Below are 16,143 nucleotides of genomic sequence, written 5' to 3'. Positions count from 1 at the left end.
CAGGAGAGGGTGGTGCACACCTGTTATCCCAGCACCCAGGAAGCAGGCATAAGATCAGGAAGGAGTTCAAAGCCAGCCTGAACTGCATGGAAATTTGAGGCTAAATCTAGGCTATGCGAAACTTCTAAAGTCAAAAAAGCAAACAGAAAACAATCTTGTAAGAAGGGTGGTGGTCATGCCTGTAACCCTAGCCTAGGAAGCAGAGGCAGGGGATCTCTAAGTTTGAGGACAACTTGGACTACACAGAGAAACCTGTCTAAAAAAAAAAAAAAAGGAAGGAAGAAAAAGAAACAAAGAGAAAGGAAGGAAGGAAGGAAGGAAGGGAGAAAGAACGTGTAACACACTTGACATAAGACAATGACATTTTTACTATCTGGCAGAAGACAAAAGAGGAAAGTGGAAAGGCTTTCTAGAGTGTGTGGTGACTAGTGGGCACAGGCAGGGGATGAGTACAAGCCTAATGGCTTGAGTTCAATCCCCAGAACCCACACAGTGGAAAGACAGAAACAATTCCTCAAAGTTGTCATTTGAAAGCTACATGCAGGATAGCATTTGAAATGTATATAAAGAAAATATCTAATAAAAAATTTTATTTAAAAAAAGAAACCAGAGACACTGAAACTTATAGAGGAGAAAGTAGGGAAGAGCTTTGAAGATATGGGCACAGCAGAAAGATTCCTAAACAGAACACCAATGGCTTGTGCTGTAAGATCGAGAATCTACAAATGGGACCTCATAAAACTGCAAAGCTTCTCTAAGGCAAAAGACACTGTCAATAAGACAAAAAAGACAAAGTTCAGAGCAGAGTCTGAAGGAATGACTATCCAGAGACTGACTCACTTGGGGATCCATCCCATAAACAACCACCAAACCCAGACTCTAAGCAGATACCAACAAGAGCTTGCTGACAGGAGCCTGATATAGCTGTCTCCTGGGAGGCTCTGCCAGTGCCTGGCAAATGCAGAAGTGGATGCTCACAGTCATCCATTGAACGGAGCACAGGGTCCCCAATGAAGGAGCTAGAGAAAGTACCCAGGGAGCTGAAGGGGACTGACTGAAGCCCCATAGGAGGAACAACAATATGAACTAATCAGTACCCCCAGAGCTCCTTGAAACTATACCACCAATCAAAGAAAACACATGATGGAACTTGTGACTCTAGCTGTGTATGTAGCAGAGAATGGCCTAGTCGGTCATCAATGGGAGGAGAGGCCCTTGATCCTGTGAAGGCTCTATGCCCCAGTATAGGGGAATGCCAGGACCAGGAATGGGAGTGGGTGGGTTGGGGAGCAGGGGGAGTAGGGATGGGATAGGGGATTTTCGGAGGGAAAACTAGCAAATGGGATAACATTTGAAATGTAAATAAAGAAAATATCTAAAAAAAAAAAAAAAAAAAAAAAAACATAAAACAAAAAAAGCTACATGCACCCACACACACACATTATTATTATTTTTAACATTTAAAAGAAAAAAAACCTTACCTTGTTATTCACCAAACAAGTCTGGATGTATTACTTCCAAGATGACTTAACTCATCCAAGACTGCCTAAGGTATTTTATTTTATTTTATATACATTGGTGATTTAGCTGCATGTACGCCTGTGTGAGGGGGTGTCAGGTCCCCTGTAACTGGAGTCACAGACAGTCGTGAGCTGCCATGTGGGTGCTGGAAATTGAAACCAGGTCTTCTAGAACAGCCAGTGCTCTTAACCACTAAACCATCTTTTTTTTTTTTTTTGAACCATCTCTTCAGCCCCAACTGCCAAAGGTTTTACATATAACACTTTTCCTACTTCTCCAGGCAATGGCTAGCTAGTTTATTTAACTAGTCCTCTTATGTTGGTCATTAGCCCTCTTCCTTATATACGTTACATTTTTAAAAAAGAACGTGTCGTCTTTATTTAGTCCATAGATCTCACAATGCCAAATCCACGCACAGGAAGACTCACTAGGTCTCCTGCCTCAGTGATCCCTACACAGTACATACAAGAGGGTCCATGCCAGCATTTTATTGGGAAAGAGAAGCGCCCAGCACCAGGGCAGTTCCGTGTGCTGCAATTAGCAGGAGATACGAGGCAACGGCCTGATACTCCAGGGAGTGTCACAAGCCCCAGGATGTCACCCCTTCCTGGCTTCCTGGAGCTCCAAGCAAATAAGGTCAGCTAGGGTGCTTGAGCCTCTGTAAGGAGAAGAAATTGAAGGTCAGGTCACAGCTGTGCCTTGCTGGCTCCAGCTACCCAGCTGTTTCCCTTCGACCCTGGCGAGCCTTGATGTGCATCACTCTTAAAAACTTTAAATGGTTCTGGACCTCCTAACTGGTTCTAAAGACTCTTGTCATTTAGACGTTAGCCTCATATCTGTTACCAAGTTGAAACAGTTCTGTTCTGTTTTCTTGCCCTGCCCTCAGTCCTCATGGCCCAAACAAATCAGATATCTTCTCACCCTCTGTGGCATGTGCTACCGTCATTATCTGTCACATCTGCCTAGGCTATAGGGCCTGGATCAAATCCCATCTCTCCCAGAAATACCTCCCCACAGAGAGCCGCGCCTACTGTAAACACTGTAATCCCTCAGAGTCCATTTGAGGGTGTGCTCTGTGTCTTGGGATCTTTCTGACAACATTCTTTATGGCCTTCAGGAGCTAAGCCTTCCCACACAGCAGTGAAGCCTGTTAAGTTCATACCTGGTCAAAGGGCAATACTCACCCAGTTTAGAATTAAAGCCATCAGTCAGGTTGGAGTCTTTGAGCTGTTGGAGGGGCTGGAGTCCTGGGATGCAGAAGCGGCCGCAGCCTGACTTACAGCACCTTTCCCCGGATTTACAGTTCTCATCCATCATGCACTGGACAATACACAGGCCTACCAGGATTCTGGGACACTGACCATCCCGCCCTGTGGTGAAGACCAGGACGGGGAAAGGCACAGGGAGTTGGAGCCTCTCTTCCCAAGTTCCCATCTACAACCTAGGTGCGTGTGTGTGTGTGTGTGTGTGTGTGTGTGTGTGTTGTATATATGGTCTGTGTATGCATGTTGTATGTATGGTATATGTGTGATGTGGTGTTTATGTGTGTATTGTATGTGAGTAGTATGTAGTATATGTATAGGGTGTGTGTGGTGCATGCATGTGCGTGTGTGTGTGTGTGTGTGTGTTGTATATATGGTATGTGTATGCATGTTGTATGTATGGTATATGTGTAATGTGTGATGTGTTTATGTGTGTATGTGAGTAGTGTGTAGTATATATATAGGGTGTGTGTGGTGCATGCATGTGTGTGTGTGTGTGTGTGTGTGTGTGTGTGCATGCTTGTCATGGTATCATTTTTCAATGGTACAAGATTGGCACAAGTTCAGGAGGGACAGTCCCTTAATGTGCCAGTCCTATCATTCCCCAGATCAGCAAGATACAGCACAATACTCATTCAATGTTGGGCAACAGCAGCCACGACTCCCAGTCAGCCATAGGTCTCCCATGCATATAACTGAGACTCCACAGTGGGCTTTATGTGGTACAAAGCTGGCAGATTTAAAGAAGTGGATTGAGAGTTGTGACAGCTAGTTTTATGTCAACTTGACCCAAGCTAAAGTCATTTGAAAGGAGGGAACCTTAATTGAGAAACTGCCTCCCATAAGATCTGGCTGTAGGACATTTTCCTAATTAGTAATTGATGAGGGAGGACCCAGCTCATTCTTGGTGGTCCCATCCCTGGGCTGGTGGTCCTGGATTCTATAAGAAAACAGGCTGAGCAAGGTATGGCAGTGTACACCTTTAATCCCAAAACTCTAGAGGCAGAGACAAAGGAGATCTGTGGGTTAGAGGCTAACCTGGTCTACAAATCAAGTTCCAGGACAGCCAGGGTGGTTACACTGAAAAGCCCTGTCTCAAAAATCAAACAAACAAAAAAGAGGAGGGGGAAGCCATGGGGAGCAGGTCATTAAGCAGCATCCCTCTATGGCCTCTGCATCGGCTCCTGCCTCCAGGTTCCCTTCTTGTTGGGTCCCTGCCCTGACTTCCTTCAGGGATGGCCCAAGGAAACCCTTTCCTCCCCAATTTGGTTTTGGCCATGGTGTTTCATCACAGCAATACCTTCCTAGGACAAGAGTATTAAAGGTCCTTCCAGCTTACGAGACCTGCCATTTACAGTGGACCTGCTATAATCACAATGCATTGGTAATTCCTCAGTTCTCTTCCCTAGCAGGGAAGAGAATGCATATTAGGACAAAGGTTAAGCATTGCATAGGAATGTAAACAGACTTAGGGGCTAGAAACCGCTCAGCTGGTGGAGTGTTTGCCCAAGATCTATGAAGCCCTGGGTTCAGTCCCCAGAGTGTATAAACTGGGTAATATGCCTGGGATCCTGCACTCAAGAAGTAGAAGCAGGAAGACTAGAAGTTCAAGGTCATCTTGAGCTGCATAGGAAGATCAGTCAGCCCAGTGTGTGAGACTCTGTCCCCCTCAAAAAATAAAAAAGACTGAGGGGGGTGTCATGGGAGGAAGACAGAAAAGGAGAGGGAAAGTGTGTGTGCGTGTGTGTGTGTGTGTGTGTGTGCGTGTGCGTGTGTGCGTGTGTGCGTGTGTGCGTGTGTGTAAGACATCTGAGGCCAAGAATAGTTATTTGAGACCTACAGAGCCAGCACATGGGAGACTAAGTCAGGATTATGAGTAGACCAGCCTGGGCTTATAAAATGAGACCCTATGTCAAAACAAAGAAATATCAAGAAACCAGTGATCCTGGGCAACTTCTTTCCTGGACAGAGGAAAGCAGCTCGGAGCACTGGGATTATTTATAAAGATGGCAGCTGGCTCTCCCAGGAAGGTGTCCTGAGAAAGCTCCTCCAAACTGACGGGGACCCAGGGGACGCACTTTTGACTCTCCTCCCAAAGAACCAACATACCTCCCTCGATGTCTCCTCGGCAGGCATGGCCACACCCTGTGCTGCAGCATTTGTGCCCCTGGGGACAGGATTCGTCCCCAGCACACAGCTCCTGACATGGAAGAGGGTCAGCAGGACATTCACCTCTCAATGCTGCCACAGAATGAAAGCGTTAAAACTCAGATGTGCTTAAGCCAGGAACATAAAATCCATTTTCAGTGGATGTTAATATAGGTTAATATGCAGTACACACTGATAGTCCACATTCCTTCTGTTTCTTCTAGCCGTGAACTGCTCCCCTGGTTTTGGCATTTGCATCAGCTCTGTAGCAAACATGAATTACACACCTTGTGTTCACTCTCCTTTCTTCCAAACTGTGACAGACCAACAGTATTTGTCCCCAACCTACTATATTTCCTGGGATTTGTGCTCTGGTTAAGTCCCTTTCCACACTGACCTGGGCTCCATCCTGTGAGTTAGACTGCCGTGTGCTGAGATGCCAGTTGGGCCATTGCCAGGGGACATGGAAGGAGAAATACCACCCAAGGGGGCTGAAAAAAGGCTCAGTTTGTAAAGTGCCTGCCGTGCTTTATAGACAATAGTCCCCAGTGTCCATGCAAAGGGATGGGTGTGGTGGCTTCAGCGGTATCATGGTGGAGACAGGCAGACATCTCGAGCTCAGTGGCCAGTCAGCCTAGCCTGATCAGCAAACCCCGAGTCCCAGTGTGCACATATATACAAACACTCAGAAATCCACAAATTGATAAACTAATTAGAATAAATAAAGAAGAACCACCAACCCAGACGTTCCAGCTCTCATGAGCTCCCAGCCATATGCACGGATGACCTCAGCCATAGCACATCAGGAGATAAACTATCCAGTAGAGCCTGGGCCACCCACAGCTGGGGTGAGGAATGAGCTTTCATCTTAGGCCACTGTATCTGGAGACAGTTTGCTATACTGGAAATGAGACTCCTTCATAAAGCCCCAGCCCAGATGATTCGAATCCCCCATTCTCTCCTGTAACTAGAGCAGCAGCAAGCTAAGCTCTAGTGGGAGAACTTGGGTGCCATGATACAGACCCACTGTACTTCTTTCTTCCAAAGACACTTGTGCTGTGCAGATGCAAGGTGGCCTTCTTTGAAGTAGAGAGTCACTAGCATGAGGACAAAGTCAGGGACTGCCAGGGTGAGAAAGAGGTACTTCGTTCTTGGTAGTACCATTGGGTAGCCGTGACAACTTTGACACCCACCTCAGAATTGTTGTAAAGTTAAGACAGTGAGTCGCTATTGTGTTAATGTTCTGTTGTCCACAGGCAAACACATTCTAGGTGTGCCTCTTCATCACTGTTGTGACAATGACAAACCCAGAGAAAAGAATGGGGCCCACCCAGAACTACAGAGCTAGCTAACAGCTAAGCAGAATTATATTCTAATACCCCATCCTTAAAAGATGCAGGCAACTTGGCCTCAGGAACAGGCACGGCCAAAGAAGACTGCATGTGAGCCAAACTCACACACCATGACTCATTTCAGTTTATTTCCAGTTCTTTAAATACAGAGTGGTGATGGGCAATGAAAAGTTACAAAGAAACCCAAAACATGTCTGTCGCCTCAAAAGCAACAGGTATGCACGATTGAACTCAGCCATGATGGAAAAGGCACAGGTTGGACCCCAAAGATGAACCACAGTACTCCTGTGTCCTGGGATTCTCCTGAACAGGTATACTGTATTATGATGTCACTCCAAAACCATGTGCCCTGGATTTTTTAATTTGGAAAATGTCGTCACGAGAACTACCTCCTGTATCTCCACACCTACTCACTGTCTACTTGGCAAACACTGCAATACACTTGGCAAAAAAATAAAAAGACTTTATAGTTGAGAGAGCTGGGTATGGAAATCACCCAGAGAGTTGAACAATGGGCCTAAAAAGAGGGCCACCATACTTACCAGGTGTCGCCATTTCAATGAGTCTGGTGGAACAACGGTCAGGGCCCTCTGCTCCTCTGCTCTCTTCACTGAAACAATAGCACCTCTGCTCTCTCCCAGCCCAGCTTCCATCAGAAATAAGGAACTGAGCCCTTGGGAGGCAGGCTAGGGCTGAGGGTGGAGCACAACCCTTTGTGCATCCCTCACACTGCCTTCCTTTCAGACTCAGACTTGTGTCAAGTAATTCCTTTCAGCTCAAACGCCTAAACAAGATGGGACGTCACCGCCTCTAAGACTGTGACACCCTCATTCTCTTTTATGTATTTATTTTATGTTCATTGCTGTTTTGCCTGCATGTATATGTCTGTGTACAGGTGTCAGAGCCGTGGAAATGTTGTCATGTGGGTGCTGGGAATTGAACCTGGAACCTCTGGAAGAGCAGTGCTCCTAACTGCTGAGCCATCTCTCACTCTTTTTTTTTTTTTCTTTTTGGTTTTTCGAGACAGGGTTTCTCTGTGTAGCCCTGGCTGTCCTGGAACTCACTCTGTAGACCAGGCTGGCCTCGAACTCAGAAATTCACCTGCCTCTGCCTCCCAAGTGCTAGGATTAAAGGCGTGCGCCACCACGCCTGGCCCATCTCTCACTCTTAAGCTAGACAGTGCTTATAGTCCCTCACACTCTCCTGAAACCAGGTTCCTTAATAGTTCTAACTCCTCATCCTTGTCCTGCCCCCCAGGAACCTGGTAAAAGCACAGTCTCTGCGATGCCTTTGGACAGGATGCTCTGCCCTCGATGTCTTGGTTCTGCTAGCCTAGGTGAACTCAGCCATGACAAGGCATTCATCCCAGTAAGCTCATAGCCTATCACATTGCCAGGACAAGAAACAGGACTGGGGAGGCCACCCCCACCCTCTGTCTGCACCTCTCCCAACACCCCACCAATCACCTAGAAGCAGGGAAGCTGCAGTCAGGATGCTGGCTTCCCTCTGGGATCAGCCCCAGTTCTACCTGCCTCCTGCCCCCTGCCCCCTGCCCTCCATCCCCTTCTGTCAAAGAGCATCCCTGTCCCTGTCACTCAGGTTAGACACTTCTCGGCATTCTTGGCAGCCCTCTCCTTCAGCATCCACAGCCATTTACTTCTGTAGCTGGTCCTTTAAGTCCCTGCTTTTCCACATCTGCCTTGTGACTAACGACCTTGACCTAGCTCACCTAGTCTGACATGATGACTGCTCACCTGCTCTTCGGTTGGTTGTCTACACTCGCTGACATCCATTCTTCCCACACCAGAACAGCCTTTTCAGAAATAAAAACTGGAATAGGCTTCTCCCTCATTTAAACCCACTTCAATGACTATTTTTTTGGTGGAGGTGGGCTTTTTGAGACAAAGTCTCATTTTCCCAGACTACCTTAAACTCACCATGGAGCTGAGAATGGCCTTAAACTCTTGATCCTTCTGCCTTCCCAGTGCTAGGATTACACTTCCACCATGCCTGGCTTAGTTACTTCTTGTATACATGATTTGAAACTTGTACTTATTGTGTGTGAGTGATCTATGTGACCGTGGGTGCATGAATACCACAGTGTGCCTGTCTGCCAGGCGGACAACCTCTGGAAGTCAGTCCTCTTCCACCACGAGGCTGAACTCAAGAGTCTCAGGTTTGTGTGGCAAGCCCTTTACCTGATAGGCCATCTCACTGGCTCCAATGTTTCCTTCGGCACTTAGAATAAAATCTGGGAAAAGAAGCTGGAAGCTGCCCCAAATCTGAGACCTGCCACCTCCCCCACCACAGCTGAACCACCCTCTTTGTCTCCTTAGGAACACAGCTCTCCCCTCCCTCATAGCCTCTGCCTTTGCAACTCTCTTCACAACACTCCACCAAAAGTGTGGACCTTGCTCACCACAGATACCCACATTCCAGGTAGGGCTGACTCTCCTTACATGGTGTAAGAGAATGATTGACAGGTAAGTAGGTGGGTCAAATGCAAATGAGTAGAGCAGGAAACAGACCGGATGCAGTCCTGGGCTGTAGGAAGGTCCTGAGCATTACCTGGCATATTGAATGCAGACTCTTCAAACACATTTCTTCCAAACTACATCATCACTCTATGAAGATGACAAAGAGGAGATTCAAAGAGATGAACACACTTGCCCAGGCCCACAGAGCAAACAGACAGAAGATTCACCACAGGCTCACGTTCAGACCAGAACTTATCCCTGAGAGTACATTCCAGTGTCTCCCTGTGCCCCAGGTAACCTGACTTACACTCCACCTTTGTCAAACAGACCAGCTCTGCTAAGGTATACCTCTTGTGACGTCAAAGGTTAGGAAAAGCTCAGGACGGAGAGTGTCCTGGGGATCAGTCTCATTAAGTGCACCCCTTCTCTACAGCAGGAGCTATAGCTGCTGAAGACGCAGGTAAATACTAACTTCACAAACTGGTAGGGTCCTGCTCAGCCTGCAGGCTCTCAGGGGTCTGGAGACTGCTTCTAGTCTGACTGACTGCCCTCAGAGGAAAAGGAAGTCCTGTCTCTAATGGCCAAAGGCCAAAGAAGCTCACAAAGACGCCACACCTGGGAACCAGCCTTACCCTCAATCCCCACAATTCAGATTTCAGCTTCAGACACTGAGAAGGTTGTAGGAGGCCCCCTGCAAGCTACCAGTGATTTCCAGATGTGGTCCCAGGGCTGGGCACTGAGAGTCCTGGAAAGACTACAGTGTTCTAGACTCTCTTATGGTTAGTCTGTCCAAGAAAGCTAAGCCAGATACAAATCACCCCACAGTCAAAACCTCTCACTCAGAATTGTTCCCGTCTAAAAGAACTGCAGGGACAAAAATGGAGAAGAGCCTGAGGGAAAGGAGGTCCAGTGACTGGCCCAACTTGGGATTCATCTCAAGGGGAAGCTCCAAGGCCTGACAATATTTCTGATGCTATGGTGTGCTTACAGACAGGAGCCTAGCATGGCTGTCCTCCGAGAGGCCCAACAAGCAGCTGACTGAGACAGATGCAGATACTTACACCCAACCAATGGACTGAAGCCAGAGACCCCTGTGATCGAATTAGGGGAAAACTGGAAGAAGCTGAGGAGGAGGATGACCCCATAGGAAGATCAGCAGCCTCAACTAACCTGGACCCCCGAGATCTCTCAAACACTGAGCCACCAACCAGACAGCACACACTGGCTGGTACGAGACCCCTGACGCATATACAGCAGAGGACTGCCTGGCCTGGGCTCAGTGAGAGAAGCACCTAACCCTTGAGAGACTTGAGTCCCCATGGAGTGGGGAGGCCTGGCAGGGGACTGGGGGCTTGGGGGCCTCCTCTTGGAGATGGAGGAGGAGGAATGGGATGAGGAACTGTTGGGGGGCAGACTAGGAGGGGATACGACTAAAAATAAATAAAATAGATAATTTAAAAAATAATAAAAATAAATATTTTTTAATTCTAAAAGAGTAGAAAAATAAAGACAGATGACAACTAACTTTTTTTTCAAGGCAGTATTTCTCTGTGCAGCCCTGGCTGTCTTGGAACTCACTCTGTAGACCAGGCTGCCCTTGAACTCACAGAAATCCACCTGCCTCTGCCTCCTGAGGCATCTGCCACCACCACACAGCAACATCACCAGCTTCTTATAACTTCTAGTGTTAATGGTAAAGGAAGCATGGTCCAGAACAGAGAGCTTTTCTCCATTCCCACTGCCACCTCCCTAGTGTCAATGGTCTCTGCCTTCCACCGGCACTGTCCTCCTGTCTCTGTCTCTAACCATTCGTATGCCTCGTCCTCTGAAGACCTCTATATGGGGTTCTTTCTCTCTCTTTGATATCCAACCACACCCACCTCCCAGCTAGTTTTAACTTCTCTCAGTTTTAGCTTAAATGTCACAATCTTGGACATACTCCCTTTAACCACCCTACACAATACGAGAACCCGTTATTCTCTAGGCACCCTTTAATGGTCCTGGGATGTCCTTATCAGTTTGAAATTGTGCATTTATTCAAACGCTTTGTCCAGCACAGTGTACCCAGAACTTGTTGCTGGATGTAGCAAATAGTAAATATCCAATAGATGTTTGTAGAAAAAAAGATAAATATGTTAGTATAGGATTAATGAGGCCATGATGACCCTGTGCAAGGGAGAAGGGGAGAAGAGATCTCTTTTTTTTTTTTTTTTTTGGTTTTTCGAGACAGGGTTTCTCTGTGTAGTCCTGGCTGTCCTGGAACTCACTCTGTAGACCAGGCTAGCCTGGAACTCAGAAATCCGCCTGCCTCTGCTTCCCGAGTGCTGGGATTAAAGGCATGCGCCACCACGCCCGGCGAGATCTCTTTCCAAAGCCTAACATTGCCAGAATAAAAGAAAATTTGGCTCAACTATTAACAAGAGACTGGCCTGTGTGTGCAGAGAGAGTGGAAAGCTTCTGAAGCCGATGAATAGGGGAATGTGCGCTGTCTTCTGAAGACATCAAGACTATTCTGCTGCCTGTTTGTGGGTTCTTGGGGTAGATTTTAGCAGAGAATATCTCACTGACCAAGGGGATCGGGAGTTAGTCAGCCACTTCCTAATCCACCTCCACATAAGGATGTGTGGCACTGCCTCTTGGCATCCTGCTATGCTTGGCTGGGACTAATCCAACGAGTGCTTGTGACTTGGGCGTTCTGTATATCTCTGTTCAGTTCTCAGAATACATCTGGCATTTATATTGTTTCTCAAACGAAAACCAATCGTCGGGAAATGGCTGGTGCCTTGGCACCAGACCGTGTGCACGTTTGACCCAGGAGCAGGTTCACCTGCTCATGGAGTGGGAAGAGGTTCTGTGTGGAGAGGGAGACCACAGGTCTCCTGCTGCAGCCAGATGTGCAGCACTTCTCTGCACTGCTCACAGCTCATCTGCAGTGCACGTGTTAGAACAGCGTGGTCTCTGAACAACTCGGCCTCTGTTCCTCCCTGGTTCAAGGAGCTGTGGAGATGGCTCAGCAGGTAAGGGTATTTATTGTTCCCGCAGTGGGCCAGGGTTCAGTCCCCAAATCATCTGTAACTCCAGTTCTAGGGGAATCCAACACCCTCTTCTGGCTTACGAGGGTACCCACATAGCTATGGCACCCACACACATACAGAGAAAAATAATAAAACCGTTTAAAGGCATGAGTTAGGGAGATAATGCAGCCAGTAAGGTGCTTCCTGAACAAGCATGGGGAGCTGAGTCTGAGGACCTGCGTTTCAATCTCTGGCACCCACATTAAAAACAAACAACAACAACAAAAACCAAACAGGTGGTAGTGGCCCATTGGCCTTTAGTCCCAGCACTCGGGAGGCAGAGGCAGGTGGATTTCTGAGTTTAAGGCCAGCCTGGTCTACAGAGTGAGTTCCAGGACAACCAGGGCTACACAGAGAAACTGTCTTGAAAAACAAAACAAGAAGTTTATTTAAAAACAAAAAACATGGGGGCAGGTGAGATGGCTCAGCAGGTAAGAGCATTGACTGCTCTTCCAAAGGTCCTGAGTTCAAATCCCAGCAACCACATGTTGGCTCACAACCACCCGTAATGGAATCTGACGCCCTCTTCTGGTGCATCTGAAGACAGCTACAGTGTACTTACTTATAATAATAAATAAATAAAAATCTTTAAAACAAACAAACAAAGCAGACCAGTGAGATAAAGCTGCTTACCGAAAGCCTGAAGACCTGAATGTGACCTTCAAGTCCCACATAGTTAAAGGAACCAATTCCCACAAGTTGTCGTCTGATCTACAAATGCATGCCCTAGCTGGTGCACACAGGCAAAATAAGTAAATAAAGTCTTTAATTTTTTCAAAGAGGCAGGTTCAGGGTAAAGAAGTTGAGATCAGTTACCCTTCAAAATGAGCTGTTGGGAGGGAACACCCAGGACCGTGGAGACCATGATCAGGCCTTGGGCAGTGGGAGAGGATTAGAAGAGGGAAGACAGCTGTGGCGAACAATGTGCGAGAGGTAGGGGAAGGGAGGGCTCCAGAGAAATCTCTTAGTTTTATAACTGTTCAGAGGGAGCAGGAGCCTGGCCATAATGCAAGGCCTGTTTCAGGGTAGGCATCGGAGTCTTTAAGAAGCCAAGGAAGAACACTGGCTTACAAGTCCTTGCTGTATCAGAAAGAGGCAGAGAATAGAGCCCCAGGGAAGATAGGGCCGGGTTTCTGAGAATAAGAAAGGGTGCTAGAGGCTCTGTGATCTAACACCTAAAATCCTAGTACCTTGGAAAGGGGAGGCAGGAGGACTGCAGGTTTAAGACTGTCCTGGGTTATGAAGCAAGACCCTGACTTTAGAAGAGGGGGAGGGGAAACCAAGCATGATGGTACACACCTGCCATCCCAGCGCTCAGGAGGCAGACACAGAAGGATCATGAGTATGGGGTCAGCGAGGACTCACAGTGAGGTCCCGAGGCATAGCCCTACTCCTTAGGGCCTCTTTCTCTAAGTAGCATCATTGTAGGAGACGCACAGGTACCACAGCATCCATGTGGAGCTCAGAGGACGGTTCTCTCTCTCCACCTTTGCGTGGCTTCTGGGGGTGGAACCCAGGTCTTCAGGTTTTTGATCAGGTAGGCAAGCACCTTCGCCTGCTGAGTGTCTCACCTACCCACCTGCCCAGGCTACACGTCAAACAATATGGGTCATCAAGGACAAGACAGAGAGTCAGGGTAAGGAATGGTTAGAGACCTCAGAGGGGGAAAGAGGCAACCCACACAGCCAGGGGTCTGAAGACGATCTAGCAGGTGAAAAACTCTCTGGTTCTCTCCATCTGAGAGATGGGGCCAGGGAACCCACTGGGATCCTGCCCATCATGACAATGTACCCTTAGGGAGGTCTGCTTAGCAGGCTCTATCACAGCCTGTACACTTCTGCCCAGCAGGACATGACCTACTGCTCTGGCACAAATCTTTGCATGGGTCCTGATCAGTAGAACACTGTTCTTCCTTAACTGAAAGAGATTTCATAGAAATTCAGATAATTGGCTAGATTAAAATGGGAATTGGAGGCTGAAGAAATGACTCAGCTGTTAACATCAAAACTATTTGATGTTCTTCCAGAGGACACAAATGTAGTGCCCAGCACCAATCTCTGGCATCTCACAACCATCTGTAGCCCCAGCTCAAGGGGACCCCACTCCCTCTTATAGCCTCTGAAAACACACACACACATACACACACACTATACGCAGGGAGAGACATACACGTGAACAAATCTTAAAAAAAAAAAAAATTAGGGAATGAGAGTCAACTGTTCTCAAGGAACTCAGTATCTCCATGCATCCCTGTGTAGAATTTCTCTGCAACCTCCATCTCTTCCTGCCACACAGATACTAGCACACCACTACCACTACCACTACTAACAGACAAATAAACCATGCTGCTGCAGAGAAAGACAGACAGACAGACAGAGAAACGGAGACTATTGCATGGTCCTGTCCTAGAAGATAACTTGTAAGTCTTAGCTTCTTGTTGCAAGACAACTGGTCCTCACTTTCCACCCAGTTCTTCCTACAGAGACGATCAGCTCCACAAATGAGGAACTTTAGAGGGGAGTTCTCCACTCCCCTGGTTAACTTTTCTATTAGTTTTAACCAAGGAACACCCGCCCCCCAAATGATAGCTCACCGTGCTCTCCTGCAGCTACCCAAGATGCCAGGAACCCAAGAGCAAGAAGTGCCTTCATGAGGAAGAGGCGTCTTAAAGTCCTGCTGACTATGAGAGTCAGGAGCTCAGTTCAGGGGAGAGGTAGCAGCAGAAGGAAGGACTAAGTAGCTCCTGTCAATCTAATCCCAGTGGTTTCTCTGAAGCAATTATCCCCTAAGAGCAGCTTCTCCTAACAATGAGGACAGTGATTGGCTGCTGGTGTGTGGGAAATTTCCTGGCACTACCAAAGAGCACATGTGATGGGAGGGACCAAATGCTGCCGTGGGATATACCTAACACTCTTAGTCAAGTGATGAGGTCCCGTGGGAAGCTAGAAAAATGGAGAGGTAGCCTCTGGGTTAAAGGTCAAAGAGAGACCAAAGGGGCTTTGGAAGGACTCAGTTGCAGTCAAAATGACAGAGGGTGAACCAGACCAGCGGTTCTTGCTGGGTCCACACTGGGATTCTGAGAGAGAGGACCAGAGATAAGAAAAATAAACAGTCCAAAGCTGGAGGTGTGGGGGGCGTGAAGGGTCACGGGCCGATGACTCAAGCCAGCAAGTTTATTAATGTCACCACGCTTTACATAGCCTCGGATGGAGGAGCAGAATACAAACCAGTAGGTTACGGGTAGTTACAGCCGAATTACAGGGAGCGCTAGCTCCTCTTTTGCAAGGTATATTCTGGTACGGTAAGCAAAGCATTTCATGTCTCAAGGTCTGGAACATTTAACCACAGCTTACGTGGAAACCTGGCCTCGGCCCCCCAGAGCCCTGGCGCCAGTCCATTGCTGGCTTTGCCAAGAATGACCCTGACGGGAACAAAAGCTCAGTGTTCCTTGTTCCGTCCATGGGCTGGAGAGGAGTCTCTGCACCTAGTCTTCAACAGGGAGGAACTGGAAAGACAACTTAAGAAGAAAATAGCCAAGCTAATGATGTAACTTAAGCCTGACACCATGTCCAACTCCGGGAAGAGGAGCATCGGAGTGTTTCAGCATCAATACGGGAAAACAAAAGGGTTGCAGCTTGGTCCCTGTGGACCACATATGCCACTCTTGGACAAAATGAAGGATAGTCATCAAAATTAGAGAGGGCAGCTGCGATGACTCGGTCTTTCATGTCTCCTCTGTCACCTTCTCCCCTGCTTCTTTTTATTTGTGTAGCACATGTCCTCCGTTGGCTGTGATATCTAATAGTGTCCAGGGACACTGCTGAGCCCAGTAAGGTTAAGGGCAGAGTGCAGGTAAAAACGTAACAACAAAAGACTATCTTCATATATCCAAAGCCAGGCATGGTAGTGTCTGCTTGCCATTCCAATCTTGGGAAGGCAGAGAGAGACAGGTAGATTACACTGTCAGCTTGGGCCTAAATTGAAGCTCAGCCTAGAGCTACAGAGGAGGGTCTTGCCTAAGGGAAAACAAAAAACAAAACAAAACAAAACAAAAAAGCCACCATTGTTTAAAGCAAGGAAGTGCCTTGTTAAAAGATGGATGTTGGGGCTAGAAAGATGGCCCAGCAGTCAGGGAGCGTGTGTTGCTCTTATAGAGGACCAGGGTTCAGTTCCCAGCACCCACAGGGAAGTTTACAATTATCCATAACTTTATTTCCAAAGGATACAATACCCTATTCTGACCTCTGCGGACACCAGGTACATAAATAATGTTCATACATGCATATCCGCAAAACACTCATACACATAA

At 47.5% G+C, this 16,143-nt stretch overlaps 1 protein-coding gene across 2 annotated transcripts; it reads right to left on the bottom strand.

The window, feature by feature from the left end:
• Nucleotides 1-1,951: 1,951 nt before the first annotated feature.
• Wfdc3 (WAP four-disulfide core domain 3) lies at nt 1,952-14,518 on the bottom strand. Of its 2 annotated transcripts, XM_085828858.1 has the most exons (5): nt 14,428-14,518; nt 8,852-8,907; nt 4,893-5,024; nt 2,706-2,891; nt 1,955-2,179 (listed from the first exon to the last, which is right to left on the bottom strand). In XM_085828858.1, the coding sequence occupies exons 2-5, from the start codon at nt 8,856-8,858 to the stop codon at nt 2,163-2,165; spliced, it is 342 nt and encodes a 113-aa protein (XP_085684984.1). In that variant the 5' UTR covers nt 8,859-8,907; nt 14,428-14,518; the 3' UTR covers nt 1,955-2,162. The 2 variants fall into 2 exon arrangements, with proteins under 2 accessions (XP_021012456.1, XP_085684984.1); XM_021156797.2 differs by lacking the exon at nt 8,852-8,907 and having other exon boundaries at nt 1,952-2,179; nt 14,428-14,504.
• Between the last annotated feature and the right edge of the window lie 1,625 nt (nt 14,519-16,143).

The sequence above is a fragment of the Mus caroli genome, unplaced genomic scaffold, assembly GCF_978045245.1.
Source record: "Mus caroli unplaced genomic scaffold, Mus_caroli_1 scaffold_2, whole genome shotgun sequence".
Taxonomy (NCBI): Eukaryota; Metazoa; Chordata; class Mammalia; order Rodentia; family Muridae; genus Mus; species Mus caroli.
The sequence above is the reverse complement of the archived record's forward strand: the minus strand, read 5'-3'. Positions and strand labels throughout refer to the sequence as shown.

Excerpts from the sequence above, each read along its gene's own strand:
- Wfdc3 (XM_021156797.2), bottom strand. The coding sequence starts at position 14,485 with ATGAAGGCACTTCTTGCTCTTGGGTTCCTGGCATCTTGGGTAGCTGCA. Across the intron at positions 5,025-14,427 it reads GGTAGCTGCAGGAGAGCACG|CATTGAGAGGTGAATGTCCT; the intron begins GTGAGCTATCAT and ends ATTCTGTGGCAG. Across the intron at positions 2,892-4,892 it reads CCGAGGAGACATCGAGGGAG|GGCGGGATGGTCAGTGTCCC; the intron begins GTATGTTGGTTC and ends TCTTCACCACAG.